This window comes from Melanotaenia boesemani, chromosome 3 (genome assembly GCF_017639745.1).
Source record: "Melanotaenia boesemani isolate fMelBoe1 chromosome 3, fMelBoe1.pri, whole genome shotgun sequence".
NCBI classification, from domain to species: domain Eukaryota; kingdom Metazoa; phylum Chordata; class Actinopteri; order Atheriniformes; family Melanotaeniidae; genus Melanotaenia; species Melanotaenia boesemani.
Genome location: NC_055684.1, coordinates 18,941,996 through 18,962,970, shown reverse-complemented (window position 1 = coordinate 18,962,970; position 20,975 = coordinate 18,941,996). Strand labels below are relative to the sequence as shown.

Here is a 20,975-nt window from a genome sequence, read left to right as displayed (position 1 = left end):
GCATAACAGCATGCTGACATAAGCATGTATGCTGCTTAATCAAAACTTCACAGAGCTGCTAGCAGGGCTGTGGACGCTGATCAGCATGCAAATGAGGCTAGCAATGTCAAAATCAAAGTTTACACGAAACCCACATACTGCTTCATCTTAAAAAGTATTAATATATATATATATATATATATGTTTAATTTAAGATATATTATCTTGCTTAAAATTATTTCTTAAGCTTTTAAATACCTTTTTAAAATAACCACGTTCTAGGATAATTCGTAATAATGAGACTTTTTCACTTTCTTTTAATTCTGCAGAGTAAATAAGTGCACAAAAGCAGAATAGGCTTCAACCTCTGGATTTCACAGCGTAATTAAAAGTAAGAAGTGAGAAGGGTGGCTGCACATGATAACTTTTGGGTGATCTTAGAAAAGATAAGAGCAGTGCAGAAGTATATTTGAAGTCCTGACTGAGAATGGAAAGTACTTTCAAATCATGGGATTTTTGATTAATTTTAGAAAAGCGAAAGCGATTATTTTCATTGCAGCTGTACTGATGATGATGTTTTTTTGTTTCTTTTTTAAAAAAAAAGCATTTTAGAAATTTCATCTGTCATTTTCAAATAGTAAAAGGCTGTTAAAAAATCAAAAACAAAACTCAAGTCTGTGCTGTGAGGTGTAAATGTAGTAGGAAACTATATACCATTGTCTTTTCTCTTTGACTATCTAATGGGCACAGTGAGGGGAGACGGTGCTTAATATAGGCTGAGATGCTGCTGAGGGGGTGGCACCTCCTGAGAGAGCTCAAAGAACCCTGAGACCTCTGCTGTAATTACAGCTCAATACAAAGGCGGATTGGAAAGGCAGTGGCAGCTGTTGCTAGCTTGGCTTCTTGAGACGGCCCATCGCTACGGGAGTATAGACGGTCACCTTCTGACTGCACATCAGCTGAAGTGCCTTAGAAAAAAAGGCATCTTTTATCTCTGACTGTCTTTCATTGCCTTTTCCATTCACTGTGTTTTGTCTGATCTAATCATTTGTTCCCCTTTTCCTTCAAGCTTTTTGCATGTTCACAAACGGTGGGAAAGAGAAATCCTGAAAGCTGTCAACATGACACTGTGAGAGTCATTCAGAGTTTAAAAAGGGACCCCAATCTGGATTTAATAAGACAGAAAAACAAAGCAGCTTCACTCTACAGTGTGAAGGATCATGATTCTTTCTGAGTTACTGGAGGGAACAGCAACCATCTACTCACTGATAACTGTAAGACATTATTTTAAATAAAGAGTATAATGAGACTTGCAGACAAAGTGCGCATACAAGAAAAAAACAGCAAAAAAAAAAAAAACTGTTTAATGAGGTAATTTAGATTTTAGAAAGAATATTTTTTTTCTCCTCACTTCACTGACGGTTTGATAAAATGGAGAGCTGCAATTTAAATAATGCTGATCACCATCAAGATATTGCTAGCTTATATGCAGATGTGAAATGATGAGACGGGGGTAAATCCCTGGCTGAGGTCAGCTTCAAACACAGCGGCTGGTTCAGAAACACAGCCTTTTAATCTTCTGAATCCCCTTTGCTCCATATCGAGGTGTTATGTAAGCTAACCTGGGGTCAGATAATTAAGATGGAGGAGATAAGCTTGCTCCGTTAGGTCCAAAATGTTCCCTGGGTATGTAAAGGTGCAGTTGGTACACCCGCTGTGACTGCAAGGCTAATCCCTCCCTCTTCCATTAACACCAGTTGTCCTCTCGCTCGGTTGACAATAAAATCTGGTGGCTATGCAACTTCTCTTGTCCAGAATGGTTCTATTAAGGAGGGATCACACTATCCAGCGACCACTTCCTGGTTTTCCGTTAGTCCTGCCAGCTGTTGATAATGGTGAATTCCAGGGAGCACAATAAGCACATACGAACTTAACCACACTCATCACTGCAAGCAGTTTGGTAAACAGTGAAGTTGTGGTTTTAATCCCTCAGCTTTGATGTGCATATGTGGGCATGAGAGAAAATAAAGGGAACACACTCACATGTTATACAGGACACACCAGCCACAGTGGGGATCACTAGAGCTTAGACACTCAGCACATGTACCATATTGCTCGCAGGCCTCCACGGGGACCTGGACCACCTGAACCAGAGAAATGACAGAATGAGTTAAAAGTGAGAAGCGTAACAGTAAAACACAAGGAAAAGGTTGTCAAGAACATTTAAATACTGCACTGTTCTGGTTTTTCTAATCTCAATGTATTTTGGTTATAAGAAGTTTACAACACATTTAAGAAAAATGACGCACAGCAGTTTGTTTTTTACACCGATTATACTTATTATTTTAAGGCTAATTCTGGGGCATTTTTTCCTTCACTGTTTATCCTCCTGTGGAGATGCTGAAAGAAACCACAGGAAGAGAAAGAAAGAGAGTTGCATCCAACCTTGGCTCTATGCTGAACCATGTGCACCAGTTGTGTACAAAAATTTCTTAACCACTAAGCCACTTTGATACTCGAATATTCGGTTTAAAAGCTTTAAATGATTGTCAGTAAAGAGGTGCATCTAAAGCTTTCTGATGAAAAAAGTCATTTTAATGAGAAAAGAGCAAAGGTGTTTTGTTGCTATTTGGCAATGTATGGAAAGCATACCAAAGGGAAAAGAACCACTCTCTCTCTGCTTTTAGTTTTGACACAAAGTTGTGCTTCTATGCAGATGCTTAGATTTCATTCGAGAACACATGAAATGACAATTTGAGCAATCGAGGGGCATATTTGGTGCAAATTTCTTGCTTAACTTTTCTTGGTAATGCTTACTAATAATTGATTTTCTCACTTTACTGAAGTGTAACGATTAGTTGAAGACTCTGAACAGGTATACGGTATTTTCAGCACACAAAGGTAAGAAGACATCCTGACAGACACAGAACTGCACTTTATTACAGCATGAATGTCTTGCAAAGGGTAAGCTCTCCATTAGCCGCTGTGAAAGTCAGTGCTGTTGCACCAGACCTGCATATAAAACTGGTCGGAGCAGCAGCCTGAGCCTGGCTATTTTCTACTTGGTTTTTATTCTTGGTATGGACATATGATGCAAGCAATTTCCTGATGTAAGCAATCACAAATGAAGAGTGGATTATGGATTAGAGTGTCTCCGGTGCTCTTGATAGCATAAGTGGGCGCTCTCTCAGGTCTGTGTTGGCAAAATGGATTATCTGCTGCTCCCTACAAATAACTTTCTTTTTTTTATCAGTTCAGAACCCATTTGGTGCATTCCATTAGCAAAATGATTTTGTAGCAAGGGAGGGGGTGAGGACTCTAATCCGTGAACTGTTGCGATTCGGATCATAATCTAAACTAAGTTAGTTGGTCTGTGGCCATTAGGCAACATGACCTTTGAAAGGGGAGCGCTTTGGCTTTTATTTCTGCTGGCTTGCAAAGAATCAATTGGAAGCTTGCACCATACATCGGACTTGATTTGTTTATTGGAGCTGACCTGAGCAGATTAATGAAAAGACCTGAAGAAAAGTCCTTAAGTGTGGTCACGGGGAGATGAAATTGTAGCCATTTTTGTGTAAATTAGTGCCAGTCTCCCTTGCCAATTTTGTCTGATGAAATGTTTTGTCTTAAAATATATTTAGTCTACTTTTTTTAAAAAAAAAATTCTCATTATAGGCTAACAGCAGTTGGGATATAGGACATAGAGAGGGTCTAACACTTAACAATGACTCAAACTGCTCGTTGCAGTTAAGCTATATGCATCTTATGCACAAATATGTCATGTCAGTGTACTTAATGTTTTGTACATAATTACTCACAAAACCTGATAAATGGCAGTCAAAATCAACTAAATGACTTTTTTAAATCCCTTTCACATAAGAACATAAATGAATATAAATTAATGAAAATCAAGTCCTGGAGACATCACCTTGCACATATTGCACCGTTTCTCCATATCACCACGTGTAAATTAAATAAATTAGCCCACAAAGGTACAATAGCATTTAGATAACACTACACGATCATTCAGTTAGAATGAAATGAGTCCACGGGCAAGTCCATAAATAGTCAGTGTAGCTCAGAGTTCATTCTATGGGGAAGGCTTTTTTTCCTCAACGTATTTTTCTTTTCTTTTTTTTTTCCAAAATGTAAGGAATGTACTTATCGCAAATCCAACATCTTTCTTCTTATTTTGTGTTTCTGGTAGCATCTTTCTTTTCCACACTGAACACATACAGGTCAAACAAAGTCAAAATTAGCTAAACAAGCACACAAAAACCAATCTCTAGCAGCAGACCATCTTGACACTATATGTTGCTGGTGAATGTTCTGTTTTTATAACACTAGAAGTTACAAGCCTGCATTGAGCTGTGCCATCAACACTAACAGGATAAAGCATTACCATCTGTCCTACCAGTGCCTTTCTGTCAGAAAAACACACTGTGTACAAATACCCACATACTAAGACAGGGATTATGGATACAAAGCAAGAATTAAATTACATTTAGAATAGAGTATTGGTGGATGCCATTGGTGACATGAATATTAAACCAGTAGTAGCGGTGCCTGCATTTTCACTGAATGTAAATTATGTTTGTTTGAGTTTGATCAGATCACAAAGGGTTCAACTATTCATTTTAAAGTGATGAGGTTCATGATTAAGTAGATGCCTGTTGATTTTATAATATTACTGTAATGTTGCTTTTTTTTAACCTTTTTTGGGGATGACAAAATACTAAGATTATCTGCTTTGCACTGACTTACATCATAGTGCAGGTTTTGCTTCTATTTTTGCCTCACACCACAATGCACATCTGCATGCTTGTCATTTTACAATTCACTGAATTAAGCCTTCATTCATTTTTTATGTACTGTATCTATTAATGTAGATGCCTTGTAAATCATTCATGAGTACACAAAATATTTAGCATGCTTTTCTTTGTCTTCTGTCTCTCTGAGCTGAATTTTTCAGGAGGAACTCATCATTTCAAGCACACACAGAAAACAAAGGAAAACTGCTCCAGTGAGGTGAAATCTAAGCCTTTCAGTGTTTTTGATGACAAAATCTTCATCTATTCACATCTAGAATGCCCTTACACTAATGCCTGACCTTACGATGTTATCAGTTTGCTACCACTTTAACGCTTTCATCCGGATTTACTGGAACGTTACGAACGCTGTCAGATGGATATACAGGCATTTAGCCTTGCATGATGGCGTCATCCTATATCTTCGGTCTGCTTTGAAAAATCCTACAACACCACAAAAAAGTGTCATGTAATGACTGAGTATTTTATATCTGTGTCTGTTTGAGTGTTCTCAGAACTCAGCAAAGTAGGATTTTTCTTTGGATTCTGCCCTAAATTCATATCTGTTAAATTCTCTGCACTTCAAAACAATATATATATATATATATATATATATATATACATATATATATATATATATACACAAAATAAACTTGCAACAAATAGTGTAATTCCAGTGGACATAAAAGTGGAGTAAAGAACATAATTTACATTATTTTTATAAATCAGATCATGCTTTAATTTAACGGTGTAGCCTCTAAAATACTGCATACATGGTAATTGCTCCAATACAGCAAAACATTTCAAATTAATCAAAACAAACACTTATAATCAAATATTTTCACAGTAATGTCATTTGACCTTTTTCTTATTTATTTCTCATGGCTTCTTCAACACATATGCCATGCAACATTGATTCCCAAACAGGAATTAATGTGTAAACTGTCAAGAGTGATGAGCTGGCAGAGAGAAGACCAAATGCACAATACTGAGGAGGAATTCAAATTCCAAAAATGCATTGTTCACTACAGAAATCAGCAGAGGTGCACAGGCTGGCAGTGAGAAGAGGGAGCAAAGCAAGTAAACCAAGGAGAAAAAAACAAGTTACACTGTAAAGGTAATAACAAACGAAACAAAGACAAGACAGTAAGAGGCTATAAAACTGGCCCCAAACTAAACACTGAAATAAATAAGCAACCATCTACTAAAGGATGGGTATCACAACTAATTTCCTATATATGTATGTATGTAAATATATATATATATATATATATATATATATAAAGCTACATGCATCCTGTTGCATGTGAATAAGAATCAGCAATGAATCTAAAAGGTTGAACACATTATAATCTTTAGCGCCTTTTGTGTTGTTTTACCTTGAAACTTGAAGTTGCATCAACAATTTCAAGACGCACTATTCTATTTTTTTTTTTTTTTTTTATGAATTAGATAACCATAAGTGCAAATCAGTCATTTCCAAAAAAAGCTGAAGGTTTAGCAAGCCCTAACTATAGCAGGAACATAATGATCTGTACAGTTGTAACATACAGCTTCTGCTACTCCAAATTGTTTTGTTGTGCTGTGAATGTCTCTTTTATTAACCCAACAAAAAAGAAAATAATACCAAGTTTAAATATAGACATTTCCATCATTAACTGTCTGGTCAGAGAAAAATATTGCAACAGAGTTCACGTTTTATGTAGTGACTACTGTGCAAATTTGGAAACATTGTTTTGGCACTATATGTAGCTCATCTGAACTGTGGGAACATGTCAGATAACAAAAAAAAGGTCACATACAGGTAAGGGTAAAAAAAATGAGAAGACAGAATAAGCAGATGGAGGCAGACTGAGACAAAGATGTGCATGAGTGGGATTTCAAGCAATGATTTAGCATTTTACAGAGACACTTTGAGAGATTGCCCTGGAAAAACCCTGCAGCAGCTTCCTCCTTTCTCCCAGGTTTGAAGCCTTAGCCATCACTACACTCACTGATTTGTGTGTTTGGATTCTGAGCATTTCTGTTCCTAGAAATGATCAAACTAAAGGCATACAGTGAGGATAAAAAAGGAAAAAATGATTTACTGCTGTGAGGACTTTTTTCATATCAATAATAGCTCCCAAATGGCGTTTTGTTGAGAACATAGTCACACAGGAAAAACACCCATAACCACATACACACACACACACACCAGTACTCTCTTTTTTCTCCTCACTCTTCATCTTCATGCTAACCCTGCGTGTTTCACCCGGTGGGAGACAGAGGGGCTCATTGTTATTCCACAAGGGTCGGTTGATCTCAGCTAAATCTGTCTGTGCCTCGCTCCTCATTCCTCATCATTCCTGTATTGTCTGGCTCCCAGGAATCTGAAAATCTCTCATCTCTGGGATCCACTAGAAATGTGGGAAATATGAGATGTGAAGTCCTTTTCCTTGAGGGATTCCTTACCTGCGTTTCTGAAAATCTGAAGGGAAAGCTGAGCAAAGATGGAGATGGAAACAGCAAGCGGAAGGCTTTAATCTGTTCAGAGCTCATGATTGCTACAAAGCCAAAGGTATTCTAATATTGAAAGAAAATGCCTGGTCAGGCTGGGTTTGGATTTTGCTCGGTTATCATGCACCACTGAAGGTGAAGTTAGGAGAGTAGCTGGCAATCTCCTTGAAGGAAGCATGTGTCTCTCCTTGAACAACCAGAGCTCATCAATAAGTGATGCCTTGTCTCTTTCAGTCTATCACAAAAGGAGGCACTGCCTTGGCTTCTTTTAGATAACAGTTTTCACCACAACACTCTCTATTCTCCACTGCTTCCTTGATGGCATAACTTGTCTGAAACCTCATGTTTTTATAAATAGTTGGCTTTTATAATTGTGTTTCATTCCATAAAAGAGTTAAATAAAACTGAAATAACTGACACGGTTGCAACTACCCCAGTGCCCTTTGCTGCTATGTCCTGTGACTCTAGTTCAATACATTACAGCAGTCAAAAAACAACTGAGGAACTTGATAGGGGCTTTTTTATTTTGGCCACACTGAAACCTAATCCCATTTCACAGTTGCACGCTGCTGTGCCAAAATAATCACTTGATGGGAGTTGAAAGTGATTACCACTGTTCACTCTTATCTCCAATGAGTGCAGAGAGTATCGTCCAGCAACAACAACAACTGCACAAATCTGTGATGCTGGGCCAAGTAAGGAGCAGACAGGGAAGGAGGTACAGCCACACAGAATAAAAAGCCTCCAGTGGTTTTCTACACGATGTCTGTCTACAGCACATACAAAAGATGTACTGTAAGTCTATTCGCATGGATAAGTAATTAGAGCACTGGTCCATCCCCTTACACACAGCCTACATATTTAATAAGCCCTTCTGTATACATATACTTAATGACTGTAGGGGAATTTCCACATGGGTTTTAATGATAAGTCATAATCATCTGGTTAGATTCCAAGTAAATAGAATTAATTTCCAATTTATCATACATTAATGTTGTTGATTTTAAAACACAGTAGCCCTAACAGTAATTCTGGTTTCTGTGCAGAATAACCCAAACAATGCTATGTGCAATGTCCTGATAAGTAGAATCTAAACAAGTCCTATAAAAGAAGAATTACTTCTTTTTTTCCCTTCTGTACAAATGCAGTTATTTATTTGTCAAATATAGATTCTACAGAGTCAAAGGCAAACAAAAGAAGGAGAAACAAAGAAAGGAAAAAAAATCCATACTGTACATTTCATGTCAAGTAAAATTTTTAAACCTTATTCAGCATCTTGCTCAAGGACACATCTGCATGCTGAACCCTCGCTGTCAAAGGGGCTTGAACCCCCGCAGGCTTCCAGCAGATAAATGCTCTCACCAATCACTACATCACCACCCAGCTCAAAGAGTCTCCTGACAGCTGCACCAAAAAGAGGGCATTTCCTCACCTGATTGTCAGACATGACATAGAGAGAGTTCCTGTCCAGAGAGAAGGCCATGTCCCGGAGGACGGGGTTGCTGTCCTTCATCACAGTCACTGTCTCATACAGCACTCCTCCCTCCAGAGCGCCATCCAGCTTGATCTGCAGAGACAAACAAGAAATGGAGAGACACTAAATGTCATGCAGCAGTAATTAGATTGAGTGTGTACTGTACATTTTCAAAGTGGCATCTGTCCTCCATTGGACATCACTTTACATGTGCACCACCTTTAATTAACTTCATCATGCTCTCACTTTTATTACCACCAAGTTTTACCTTTTTTTTTTTTTTTTTGACATTTTGTAACCTAAAATATTTTAACATAACACTTATGAGAGGACAAAATGCATTTTTCTTTAGGTTTGGCATCAAGTATTTTTATCTTTTGGTTTTGTATTTCCCCTCCTGTTTGATGACCTTAGACTGAAAAGAAATTAGAGCCTTTTGTTATTTCAGAAAGAAAATATTGCTTAAATTCCAGGTCTGAGAGACATTCTTGTCTGACAATATAGTCACTCATGTTGCTTAGTCAGCTGGTTGCTGGCATGGTGCATTCAGGTGACCTCCATGAACTGTGTGCATCTTTTTTTATTTATTTATTAATTTTTTTACCAGAGGACCAAATTCAAAGAAAGAACCATTTTAAAACATTGATCAAAAGTTGAGTGCATGCTGTGAACATTACTCTGCTGCATTGCCCAGAAATATGCTAAATTAACTTAGGAATATATTCAGATATAATCCCTTTATGATCAACATGATGAACCAAACCCATATAGCAGTCAACATTATATGGACATACAAGAAAAAAAAAGGGAGGGAGGAGGGGTTGGCGACATTCAGATATTCCATTTCCAGACCAGGCAAAATGTTCACATAAGTCAATAGGGGATCCCAGGTTTTGTGGTATGCATTGATGGCGCCGTTGAGGGTACACCTGGTCCTTTCCAACATTCTGCATAATGTCCCAAATCCAGTGGTGTGATGGAGGAGTAGCAGCCTTCCATTTAAGCACAATAAGCCGCCTCGCTAGTATGGAGGAAAAGGCAATGACTCTCTGTGTAGGAGCCGGAAGAGCAGATCCCATTGGAACAGAAAAACAACCAAAGATAGCAACCAAGGGAGAAGGTGATACATATATGCCTTAGAGATTACTTGAAAAAAGGAAGACCAAAAAGACCAAGAAGTTTTGGAAATGACCAGAACATGTGATAGGAGGAAGTGACCAATTGTTTACATCTACCATACAATGGGTCTACATTTGGAAATATTCTCGCTAGCTTGACTTTAGAGAAGTGTAACCTGTGTAACACTTTGAACTGTATTAAAGCATGCCTGAAACGTATGAAAGAAGAGTGGACTCTAATAAGATTCATATTCCATTCATCAATTGGGCCCCCAAGTAATTTTCCCACTGTTCTTGAATGTGTGATATAGAAAGGTTGCAGCTATCCATGATGTAGGAATAAATAAATTATATTCTGCTCTTAACCCACATATTGACCCTTAATAGAGAATCCAAACAGGAAAGAGGAGGGAAGCCATTGTCCATTAGGGAGGGTTGAAAAAGATGATTAGGTATAATTGGTGCGTGTATAGAGATATTGTGAATACCCAGACTTCTTTTAAACTGATTAATGATGAGTTTGACGATTGAGTTAAAATTATATTATCCTTGATATTGTTAACTAGTGGTGGTAAAGGTGCGCAGGGAGTGAGTATGGGCTGCTTGTAACAAAGAGACTGCATTAAAATTTGTAGCCCAGTAATATGTGCGCAAATTTGGAAGTGAGAGCCTACCTTCACATTTTGGCCTTTCCATAAATTCTTTTCTTATGTGAGCTGATTTATTAGTCCATATAAATGAAGAGATGGTTTGATTAAATACCTTGGAAAAAAGCCTGAAACAATTATAGACCTTTTGGTACAATATTCATCTTTACAGAATTTGTTCTCCCAATAAGAGATAGTGGCAAAATCTACCATCTCTTAGTATCTTATTTGCACTGTTCCAGCAGAGGGGAGAAGTTACTTTTAAACAGGCTGTAATAGGATCTGGTGACTTTTATACCAAGATACGAAAAGAACTGGGCGGACATTTTAAATGGCAGATTGGAATATTCCTTTGTGCTACTACTAATGAGGAAATATTTGCTTTTATTAAAATAAAATATGCATCCAGATATGTTTCCAAATTTCTGCAAGACTTTAAGGATTTCGGGGATAGTTGTGACAGGTTTGGTGACATATAATAACAAATCATCGGCATAAAGTAAGACAGTGTGAGTTAGGCCACCACGTGAGATACCTTGTATACTACTATTACATCTGAGGGCTATAGCAAACGGTTCTATAGCTAAGACAAAAAGCAATGGACTGCCTGGGTCCCCTTGTTTCAGTAAATGTTTTTTATTTTTCATTTGAAAAAAAAAAAAAAAGTAACTCCATTACAACTTACTAGTTACTCATCAGGCATTAAGATGCTGTTGGCTCTTACACTGTGTTATACAGAAGTATTTTAAAGAAGCTGGATAAGACACAACAGGTAAAGAGGTTCAGTAAATGATAAAGTTGCCACAGTTGTGTGTACTTGGTACAAAATAACAACATCATCCTCTACCTTCTGTAAGATGGCACATACCAAACAAATATAATGCCTGGCATGGCAGACACACCAGTGGGTTGGACTAGACGGGTAAACGGTTTACCCATGGCCCACTGCATAGTGGGGGGCCTGCTAATTCCCAGATCTGACTTCCGATCTCTAAATCAAAACAAACGCACCAATACACACAGAGTGCAGCAAGACAGCCAGAGGAGAAAGTCATGTATTTCCCCATTAAAGTTAAGTCTGAATACCAGAAAAGAAAGAAAGAAAAGGATATGAAAATGAATTGAGGGTCAAAAGCTTCTTATTCATTTATTATTATCCCACACGCCTATTATTCAGTAGGCATGGCTCAGTGGGTAGAGTGGTCATCTTGTAGCCTTAGGGTTGCCGGTTCAATCCTCGGCCTGTCAAGCTCATGTCGCGGTGTCCCTGAGCAAGATACAGAACCCCAAATTGCTCCTGATGGGTCATGGTTAGCGCTTTGTATGGCAACTTCTACCAAAATTTTTAAATTAATTAAATAAAAGTTGACTGACTTTTCAAAGCCTATCTAAGAGTATGTGAGGACAGGTTTTACAAAAACACAAAGTTGTGCTGTGTTCCAGTTGTTTCATAATTCCGAGCTGTCGAGAGTAGGTGACGTGATTATAAGGTAACTCTGGCCTCTCTGTGCTGCAGCTGCCTCCTCCCCCTCCCTCTCCTGTTGATGTCTGAGATGTGTCTGAGAGAGTGGCTATCAATAATAAGTGAGCGTGAGGAGTGAAATGCAACGCAAATCCGAGATAGAACAAAATGCCTGATGAATTTGAAATTCCAAACGGACAAATTTTTTTGGCAATAAAAAAGGAGGACATGTCTCGGTAAAAGGATGTTTGGTCACTCTATCTTATACCATGGAAAATATATGCATGAGAACTCTTGATCAAGTCAGCATAGGGGCCCACCAAGATTTCTACATAAGGCAGAGAATTTCATGGCCCTGGACGCCATCACAGCTTGCTTGTACAATGACAAATGCATATGAATGCTCTGGAACCCCTTATTACAATGTCCAAGTTTTTAGCAGGAACTACATTTACAGCCTTATACAAAGACTTGTGTCCTCTGTAGCTATTTTCCTCTTTCATCACAACTATACTGTATTTACTTATAACTCACCAATCATAATATAACCTTAAGTTATAATGTGCTTGGGTAAAATCCATTCCTCACATGTTAATTTTGTTGCAAAAACACACGATGGACAGAACAAATGAGAAACTCAATGCTTCAAATTGGTTGCCTTTAAACCAATAGGTAATCTAAGTAAAGATAGCTACAGCATATAATACAACACATGGTAAGTTAAGTATGAGTGCAAAGTCTTAGAGATACTGGAATGAGTGAAGTTTGCAAGCTGCTGCATTGCTTCAGATTTTCTCTTTTGACTTGGTGTACAACCACAAAATATGTCAATGAGGCTTTAGCTGTTGGAAGCTTCTTTCATGTGGCTATGTCTCTCTCCTTCCAGTCTTAATGCTAAGCTAGTGTTTGGCTAAAACATCACAGAGCTGGATTTTGCAGAGATGAAAATGATGTTTATCTTCTTATCTACCTTTCAGATAGCAAATAAGCAAATTTCCCAAATGTCTGGCTCTCAGCTTAGCTACCGTTTGGATTACACTCACATTCCCTGTGAATTCCTGGCATGTGAATGAACACTTACACAAAAAACTGGGGTGCAAGAAAATGCAGTGGATGCTTAAGTGTGGATGTGTCAATTTTGTTTAATCAGAAAATGAGCACACATTATCATGGTCAATGATGAGGATTCAGAGATAGAGGGAAGAGAAACAAAAGGTTGATCTACCTTTAATTTAATAGTCAAACAGTCCTTTGCAACTCTGACCCTAACTCACCCAAGAGGTTAAAGCGGTTAGGTTTTAAGATGTGTTCAGCAAGCTCTACCTTTATTTGACTTTGGAGTGACTTTCAGAGAAAAAAAAAAATCCTTTGGGACTCATTAAACATAAACATAGAAGATACACACCGGTGACGGGATTTGGATTCTCCCACTCCTGCTGACATACTACGTCTGTTGTTTCAGTTAAGCAGATAAATAAATTGGTCTGCCCTCAAACAAAGTGTGATACTCATGTGGAAGATATTAATAGGCAAGGTTTTGAAAATGCTATTGTTAATGTAAAGATTTTGACCTCCTCATGCATATATAAACTACACATTAGAAGTACTCACTACAACTTTTTATCTTTTTGACACAAATCTATTTCTGTGTCTGTCATCAGTGTACTTCTCCCTGTTCCTCAAAAATAGTTGTAGTTGCTCTCAAAAAGTCAGTTTTGCACTCACAACGTTAGTGGAGATCACAATTTAGTTCTGATAACTTGACAGTAGAAATCTTAGGCAGAAACTTGAAACAAGGAACCAAAATCTACGGCAGAACAAAGCAAATCATAGCTCTCTCCATCCACCACTCTCTACTCCCTAAAAAAAAAAAGAAGAAATCCTCATTAACTATGCAACCCAAGTTGTAGCTCAATTTAAATTCCATGGAAAGTGGCTCATTAGCCATGTGATGCAATTGTAGTAAAGCCAAATTAATTTCTCAAATGTAATAATAAATGCAAGATCATGGTGAATTGGAGCAGAGAATTGTGGAAGTGTTTTTAAATGTCTGCAGTACGATTATGCCACATCTTCCCAGCATGAACCCTAACATGTGGCCTCACCACCCAAATCAAATTTGACTGCAGTTGATTTTGAAAGTGTGCCAGATCTAGCTCATACATGGTGGCAGAGCTTCAGCATTCTCTCAGCAGGGACAGTCAATCAATACAAACTGATTATATGATTGGATCCCCTGGGCACCAAAACTTCATCAATCAATCACGGCTCTATCTTCTGGGCAGCTGTGTCTCTCCAACAGTCAGGAATGAAGAACAGAGGTAGGACATATTTGCTAAAAAGGGACTGTTTTTTAGTTTATGTGGGAAGTACAGTATTTATAGGGGTGAGGCAAGTCTATTTTTCACATACAGCAACATGAAAGCACAATAATGACATGACACAATCTCTCACCTCTAGGTCATCACCAGGACATGGTGTGTCTCTCATCTGTCAGATTGTTATTGCATGGAAACCCAGCACAATTTTATCCTTTAAATAGTCATTTGAAATAAAGATTTATCTCAAAACTAAGCTTCTTTCACTCTCAATAATCGCATCTCTTCATTCTCTTGCTCCAATTGCTCCTCCTTATTCCATTCCTCTCGTCCTACAATCCCACACAGTCATAGAAGCAGTTTACATTCATTTTTCCCACACTCCTATGTTCAGAAATAGCACAAATAGAAACCAGAGATTTTCTATGCTGAAATAACTCTTTAAAAAACAAACAACCAAACAAAAAAAAAAAAAAAAAAAAAGACTTCAGATTGTGTGATTTTGGTTGGGTATGAGGGTTGCCAGAGGCCAGAGATGCAGGGATAAGCTCAGACAAATTCTGACCCATCATGACCAATCCGAGGTGTTGGATTTCAGTGGATTTAAAAGTGGCTTTATCATCTAAAGCATAGCTGACCAGGCAGAAGCCCTCTGGGAGTACAACAGGCCCGCAATCTCTCCTTAAGCCCTGCAGCTTCTTAATGAGAGTAAGGCGGGTTTAATTGGTTTTATAATGAGCCTGCTTGTTGAAGGTGACACGCAAAGTTGCAAACACACACGCGAAATACCTATGCACACAGGCTTGCAAACAAAAGCAAATTATACTCTGGGCATTTACACTCCTGTTGGTTGCTATCATAAAATTTGATCACTGTAGTGATCGTAGTGATTGTGATGCATTAGTAATTCACATACCCACTAACGCAACCACAATATATTGTAGTAATACTTGAAATTTACAGAAAAAAGGCAGATAAATGAAAATGCATTGTAATTTCTCTTCACTTATCACAAAGAGGAATATTTCTAGGAAACATAAAAAATTTACATTTGAGGTGTAATTAAAAGAGACATTAATGTTATCACTATTACAATCTGTCACTCAGACAGCCAGTTAGAGAATTTCATTAATTAGGGATCAGATAGGTGCTATAAAAGCTTATGGTAAGTTATATAGATCAGTATATAAACCAATTGATTCTTATTTTATTTAAATGGGAGGGGGAGGGGGAGAAAAACTAGATTCAGTATGTTAATTTAGTTACACTAAAACATCTAGTTTTGATGTGACCATTAGAGTTTTGGTTTTTCTCTGCTTCTTTTGTCCTGCAGTTGTAGATCTGTTCCACCGTTTCTGTCACGCACAATAATGTGTAAATGGGGTTTTGTTAAAGCCTCTTTTTCTTGTGTGGTCTTTGTAATGTAAGAGAAGAACTGTACAGATTTGACATTAGTACCACATGTTCATGTGACCTCAGCTTTTCTCTCATTTCATTCCTCCTTCCCAGCATTTCACAGCTGACAAGGGTATATATTTAACCCATTAATATGTAAGCCAATAACAGCAATATCCGTCCTGCTGCTTAAATTCCCTTGCAGAACCTGTGGTGGTTATAAACAACCCAGCTTAGTTTGGCTTCCACAAACAGATATGCAACCTGAGACTCTGTGTGCTTAATGAAAACAGCCTCTCTCTCTCTTACTCTCTCTCCCACGGATGGGTTTGCATCTTAACCATTAGGCTGCACTCTGGTCCTGTGAGAGCCAAACAAAACAAGAAATAACTTTTAAGATGTCACTTGACTTTAACTGCGTTGGCTTCAATGTAAAGTTGCCAGACCTTGTATGAGGAAGTTACTTCCCCTTTTCCCTGAGTTTACATATGGGACTGATTAAGGTTGATGATTTTGAAGCAGGAAAGGCACACCTACAAATGTCTCTTTTTTAACTTCAGATTGCAGGAAGACTGTAGATTGCTATGTTTATGTTTTAATGACAATTCAAATTTGAGTGAGTGTGTCCATATATAGCCAGCCTCTGCCCAGTTAAGCTTAACATATGGACGATGACCCAGAAGGCAAGGAGCAATCTGTTCACCCAATCATTCCCAATCTGCCACGATGACAAGGTTTCGTCTGTCCCTGAGGACCTGTCTGTCTGCAGTGATCTAAGTCAGACGTGGTGAGGTTGGTATAAGGTTGGTATAAAAGTTCAACTCTAAACTTGTATTATTCAGTCTTTCTGGGACATTATGATGGTAACCAATTATTAGACTTTGCTGATATATGCATTTGATTTAAAGTGATGCAATATTTTTCATCAGGAACCAAAGTTTGACAGTGTACCACAAACAAATGTTTCAGTTCTCTGAAAAAAGGAAGCAAAAATAAAATATTTGCAAGGGTAGTTCTAAAGTTGATGTATACAGATTGCAGGCAAGACTGACACTACAAATTTCACAGAGGGTGCTTCAGGCTTTAATCTCTATTATGATACAATGAGAAGCAGTGACATAAGGGTCAGACAACTGTGCACCTTTAAGGTTGAGTAACTGTGCATATGGTGGAACTGTGGATGACAGCTGAGGAGAGTATGCATTGATTAGCCCATATATTCATCACAGCTCTGTGAATGCTAACCTCATGGGTAGAGCTGGGAAGGAGCAGCTAATGAAACAAATAACATCACTGAGATGGACGTGTGACTCCACAAAGGGAGACTTATTGATCACAGCCCCAAGATATGATGTGTGTTGGCAAAATATGATTATCAACTGAGTTGGAGTGAGGTCAAGACTTGCGGGTGTGTGGGTTTGTGTATATATGTTACTGTAATTCTGTGTTATACTTTACAGTCTTACAGATAAAACAGCCAAATCCTCAGTTCCCCTAAACCTGCAGCTGCATGGCAACTCTCCAGGTCTTCATCCCACAGTTTGTACAACTTGACCACAGTCTCCTCAGCGTCTGTGAATGTTCACTTCTTTTCTCTCTCCTTAAGGACATGGTATCCTGCTCTCTGTTTCCTGTCTTCCTCTGCGTGACCCCCATCTCTCCAATCATTTCCATTGTTTGTCAGGTTCCCATGGCCCACCAACAAAAGCAGTAGGAGGGGGTCAGTGGAACAATTCATGGCCCCGTATGGTCTTCATTTTCCTGACCGCAGTGCAGTCACAGACTTCTTGTGTGCTTATATTTGTGTGACCAAACAGTAGAAAGAAGAGAAAAATGAACAAAGACTTGGGGAGAAAAACATAGCTATGGGATAAACATCAGTGAGGAGAAGCAGAAATGGACACTTTCCTGTGTTATAGCAAAATTGCTTCTCTTAATACCCTTAACCATTTCAACTGTACTAAGACATCAAATGACAATCTATTCTGCAGATTTTTTGCCCTCAGGTCCAGCTCTAGTATTTATTAAAATCCTTTCACTTTAGCTACGACCTCACCTATTCTGCTTGTGTCTCTGAAACATTTTAGGGATTTCATTCAGAAAATCAAATCTCTCTGTCCTAGTCCCCCTCATAAATTGTGCCTTTAAAAAGTTCACGTCATTTAGCCATGCACTGGAGAATTTCCCCACCCGCTCAACTCTCTCAATAAGCAGTAATGAATCTACTATTTGCACACCAGAGTATGTGACTACGGCTTTATTTGCTGTAAGCTTAACATTTTGAGCCATTTCAAGGGAAATATGGTTGCTGAATAGCTGCACCCACTAAGGTTACATGCTGGATCATTTATGTATTCCATTCAGCACTGCTCCTCTCTTCATAAAGCATCCTTTAAATTACCATCGCTGAAGGTAGGTGTCTCATAGTGACTGGATGGTAAAGTATTATCATTGCACAATAACAAAATTGAGGCAGCTGCCTGGATAAAATTTATGTTTGTCATCCTTACAGTGAAGCCTTATGTCACACAATAAATATTAATCATAAAGTGTTGCAGCTGCTATGTCTTCCTGAACTTAGATGCACAATAGAGAACCTAAGTAATATCAAACATTAGGAGCACTTTTTCCCCATTCTGCATAATACTCTAGTTCATCTAAGGATAACTGCACTGCAGAAAGATTTTCACAGAAAATCAATTCCACTCAACAACTGTTATGTGTTTCCAGCTGCCACAGGGTAAGCCAAGGTATTATGTCATTCCACAATGTTTGCTGCATATTTGCATGCTGGCTACATTGAGGCACACGTCTGCTGAAAATGTTAGATATAATTAAAAAAGTCTGAAATATGTGGTGTCTGTGTTGTTCTTCAAATTTGACTTATTAAATGAATTGTTAAAAATAGAATGGGTACATTACATCCGTGTAGTCCTGTGATACCGTCGTCAGATATGAGATGCTGAATTAAGCCGCTTTCAGACATGCACTCCTCTCCATTAATCTGACAGCATCTGAGCATGACTTCATCTCTGAAAGGTTGTGACAGCTCTGTTACAAGGTCAGAGTTAGTATTTATGTATTGCTTTCAACATGACACAAGTTTTAACTACATGCAGTTACAGTAATGAATGGGCATCCACATGTAGCAGTGGGTTAATTTGGTGTATGATCTGTTTTATAGAGGAATCTGATAGGTTATATCATTAAATGAATATCAGCACTGTCAAATCTATTTCTGCTCCATGGAGTTTCCTAAAATCATAAGATGCTTAATAATCTGTTTTACATCCCCTGAGCCATATAAACATGCAAAACACCAGATCTTTTGCACTCTTCCCTCTGCCTGCCCCATACATCATATAGCACAGAGACAGTAGAGGTGATGGTGTACCCAAGTGAAAGATAATGTTTTGTCAAGCCAACAACTACATTAATTAAGTTAAGTGCAATAAAACCTTCTCAATTAAGGATCCATTATCACAACACTTGTTCAAAAACCTTAGAGAAAGAGTATTTTTAACTTCTCCTACTGCAGCCATGTTTAAATTATATGTTATCCAGCCTCAGCTCAGTTTTCAGGCAATATAACATCTTATAAAAAGAAAGCTCTGACCTTGTGCATTATACCTCACTTTATGTATGACCCAATGTTATGCAAATTGTTCCTTGGTATAAAAAAAAAACTCTTCCCTCACCCAACCTTCAATCTCCCCTAGTTAGTCTGGGTGGCTGTTAATCTCAGTCTTGGGTCCTCTAGGAGCTTAAGGGCCCTACACAGTATCTTAGCTGTTCCTAGGGCTGCACTCTACTGGATGGAGATGTCTGATGTTTCTCCAGGCATCTGTTAGACCACGGGTACTACTGTTGCCTTCACCTTCCAGGCTTTCTCCAGCTCTTCCTTGAGTCCTTGGTATTTCTCCAGTTTCTTATGTTCCTTTTTCCTGATATTTCCATCATTGGGGATGGCTACATCGATCACTATGGTTTTCCTTTGCTGCTTATCCATGATCACCATGTCCAGTTGGTTGGCCACCACCATTTTGTTGGTCTGTATCTGGAAGTCCAACAGGATCTTAGCCCTCTCATTCTCCACCACTTTAGTAGCCGTTTCACATTGTGACCTAGGGGTCTCCAGTCCATATTCTGCACAGATTACTGTACACTTTGACGGCTACTTGGTCATGGTGTTCCATTTTCTTTGCCAGCCAGTATCTTGCCCCCTACTGTGAGATGCTGGGTTGTTTCAGGGACCTCTTTGCATAGCCTGCACCTGGGGTCCTGCCTGGGGTGGTAGATCTGAGCCTCAATTGTCCTGGTACTCAAGGCTTGCTCCTGTGCTGCCATGAGTAGATCCTCTGTGCTGTCCTTAAGTCTATCCCTCTCTAGCCATTGGTAGGACTTGTTCATATCAACAACTTCAGCTATCTGTTGGTGGTACATCCCATGCCATCCTTCAGCTTCCCTCGTTGCACTTAGTGTATAGTCTCTGGATGCTGGATTTGGGGTGGAACCCTCCATGCAGGGTGAATAGCTTCCCTGTTATTACATCTGTGGTCTGAGCTTCTTCCTTTGGCCAGCTTATTATCCCATTAGGGTATCTTTATTTGTGCAGTTGCTGTTTAAGTTATGTTGTTTTAGTTATTTAAGTGAGGTCATCATTGTGACTCATGTCTGTGCATGCATCCCTTCAGTAGAAATATCTGCTTTTAGCACTGGCTGTATAAAACTGATGGACTTAGTCTTCCTGTCTTTGAAAAGGTGACTTTTCTTAATGAGTTTATCATTTTTATCATTAATTTTATGTGTGGACACAATGTCCATGTTGTCAATTGTGAACTAAGTTATAGACAAAAAATAGTGTGCTGAAACACGTGTCTAAGTTGTGATTCACAAGTAACTTCCACTTTGAAAAGACAAAAACAGTGAGGACAAGCTGAACTCAAAGTTTCAAAATATCCAAAAAGTGCAACCACAAGTCATATCTTGTTCATGGTGGCTGTGTTCATCCGCTTTATACACTCTGTTATCTCTAGTTAATATAGGTTTAGCACATATTAGATAAAAACTCAATAATGTTAATACCTCGTGTAATTTTTATTTAGCATTAAACATGGAGATAACTTAATGTAGAGACATAAAACTACTTACTGACCACAGGTGATTCAGTACATTTGGCTCATCTTGAAATTTCAGTGTATTTCTTTTATATGTTGTTATACTGATTTAAACTCTCCCATACATGGAAAGGTGTAGTTGTGAGTTTTGAACACACCTT

The 20,975-nt window shown here is 38.4% G+C and overlaps 1 protein-coding gene across 1 annotated transcript in view; it reads right to left on the bottom strand.

Annotated features, from left to right (window-relative positions):
• The window catches only part of LOC121636217 (plexin-A2-like), a 78,363-nt gene that overhangs the window by 34,863 nt on the left and 22,525 nt on the right, over positions 1–20,975 (bottom strand). Inside the window, exons 4-5 of the mRNA XM_041979515.1 lie at positions 8,716–8,850; positions 2,023–2,123 (exon numbers count right to left, since the gene is read on the bottom strand). Of these exons, the coding sequence (XP_041835449.1) occupies positions 2,023–2,123; positions 8,716–8,850 (236 nt within the window). The remainder of the gene's footprint in view (positions 1–2,022; positions 2,124–8,715; positions 8,851–20,975) is intronic.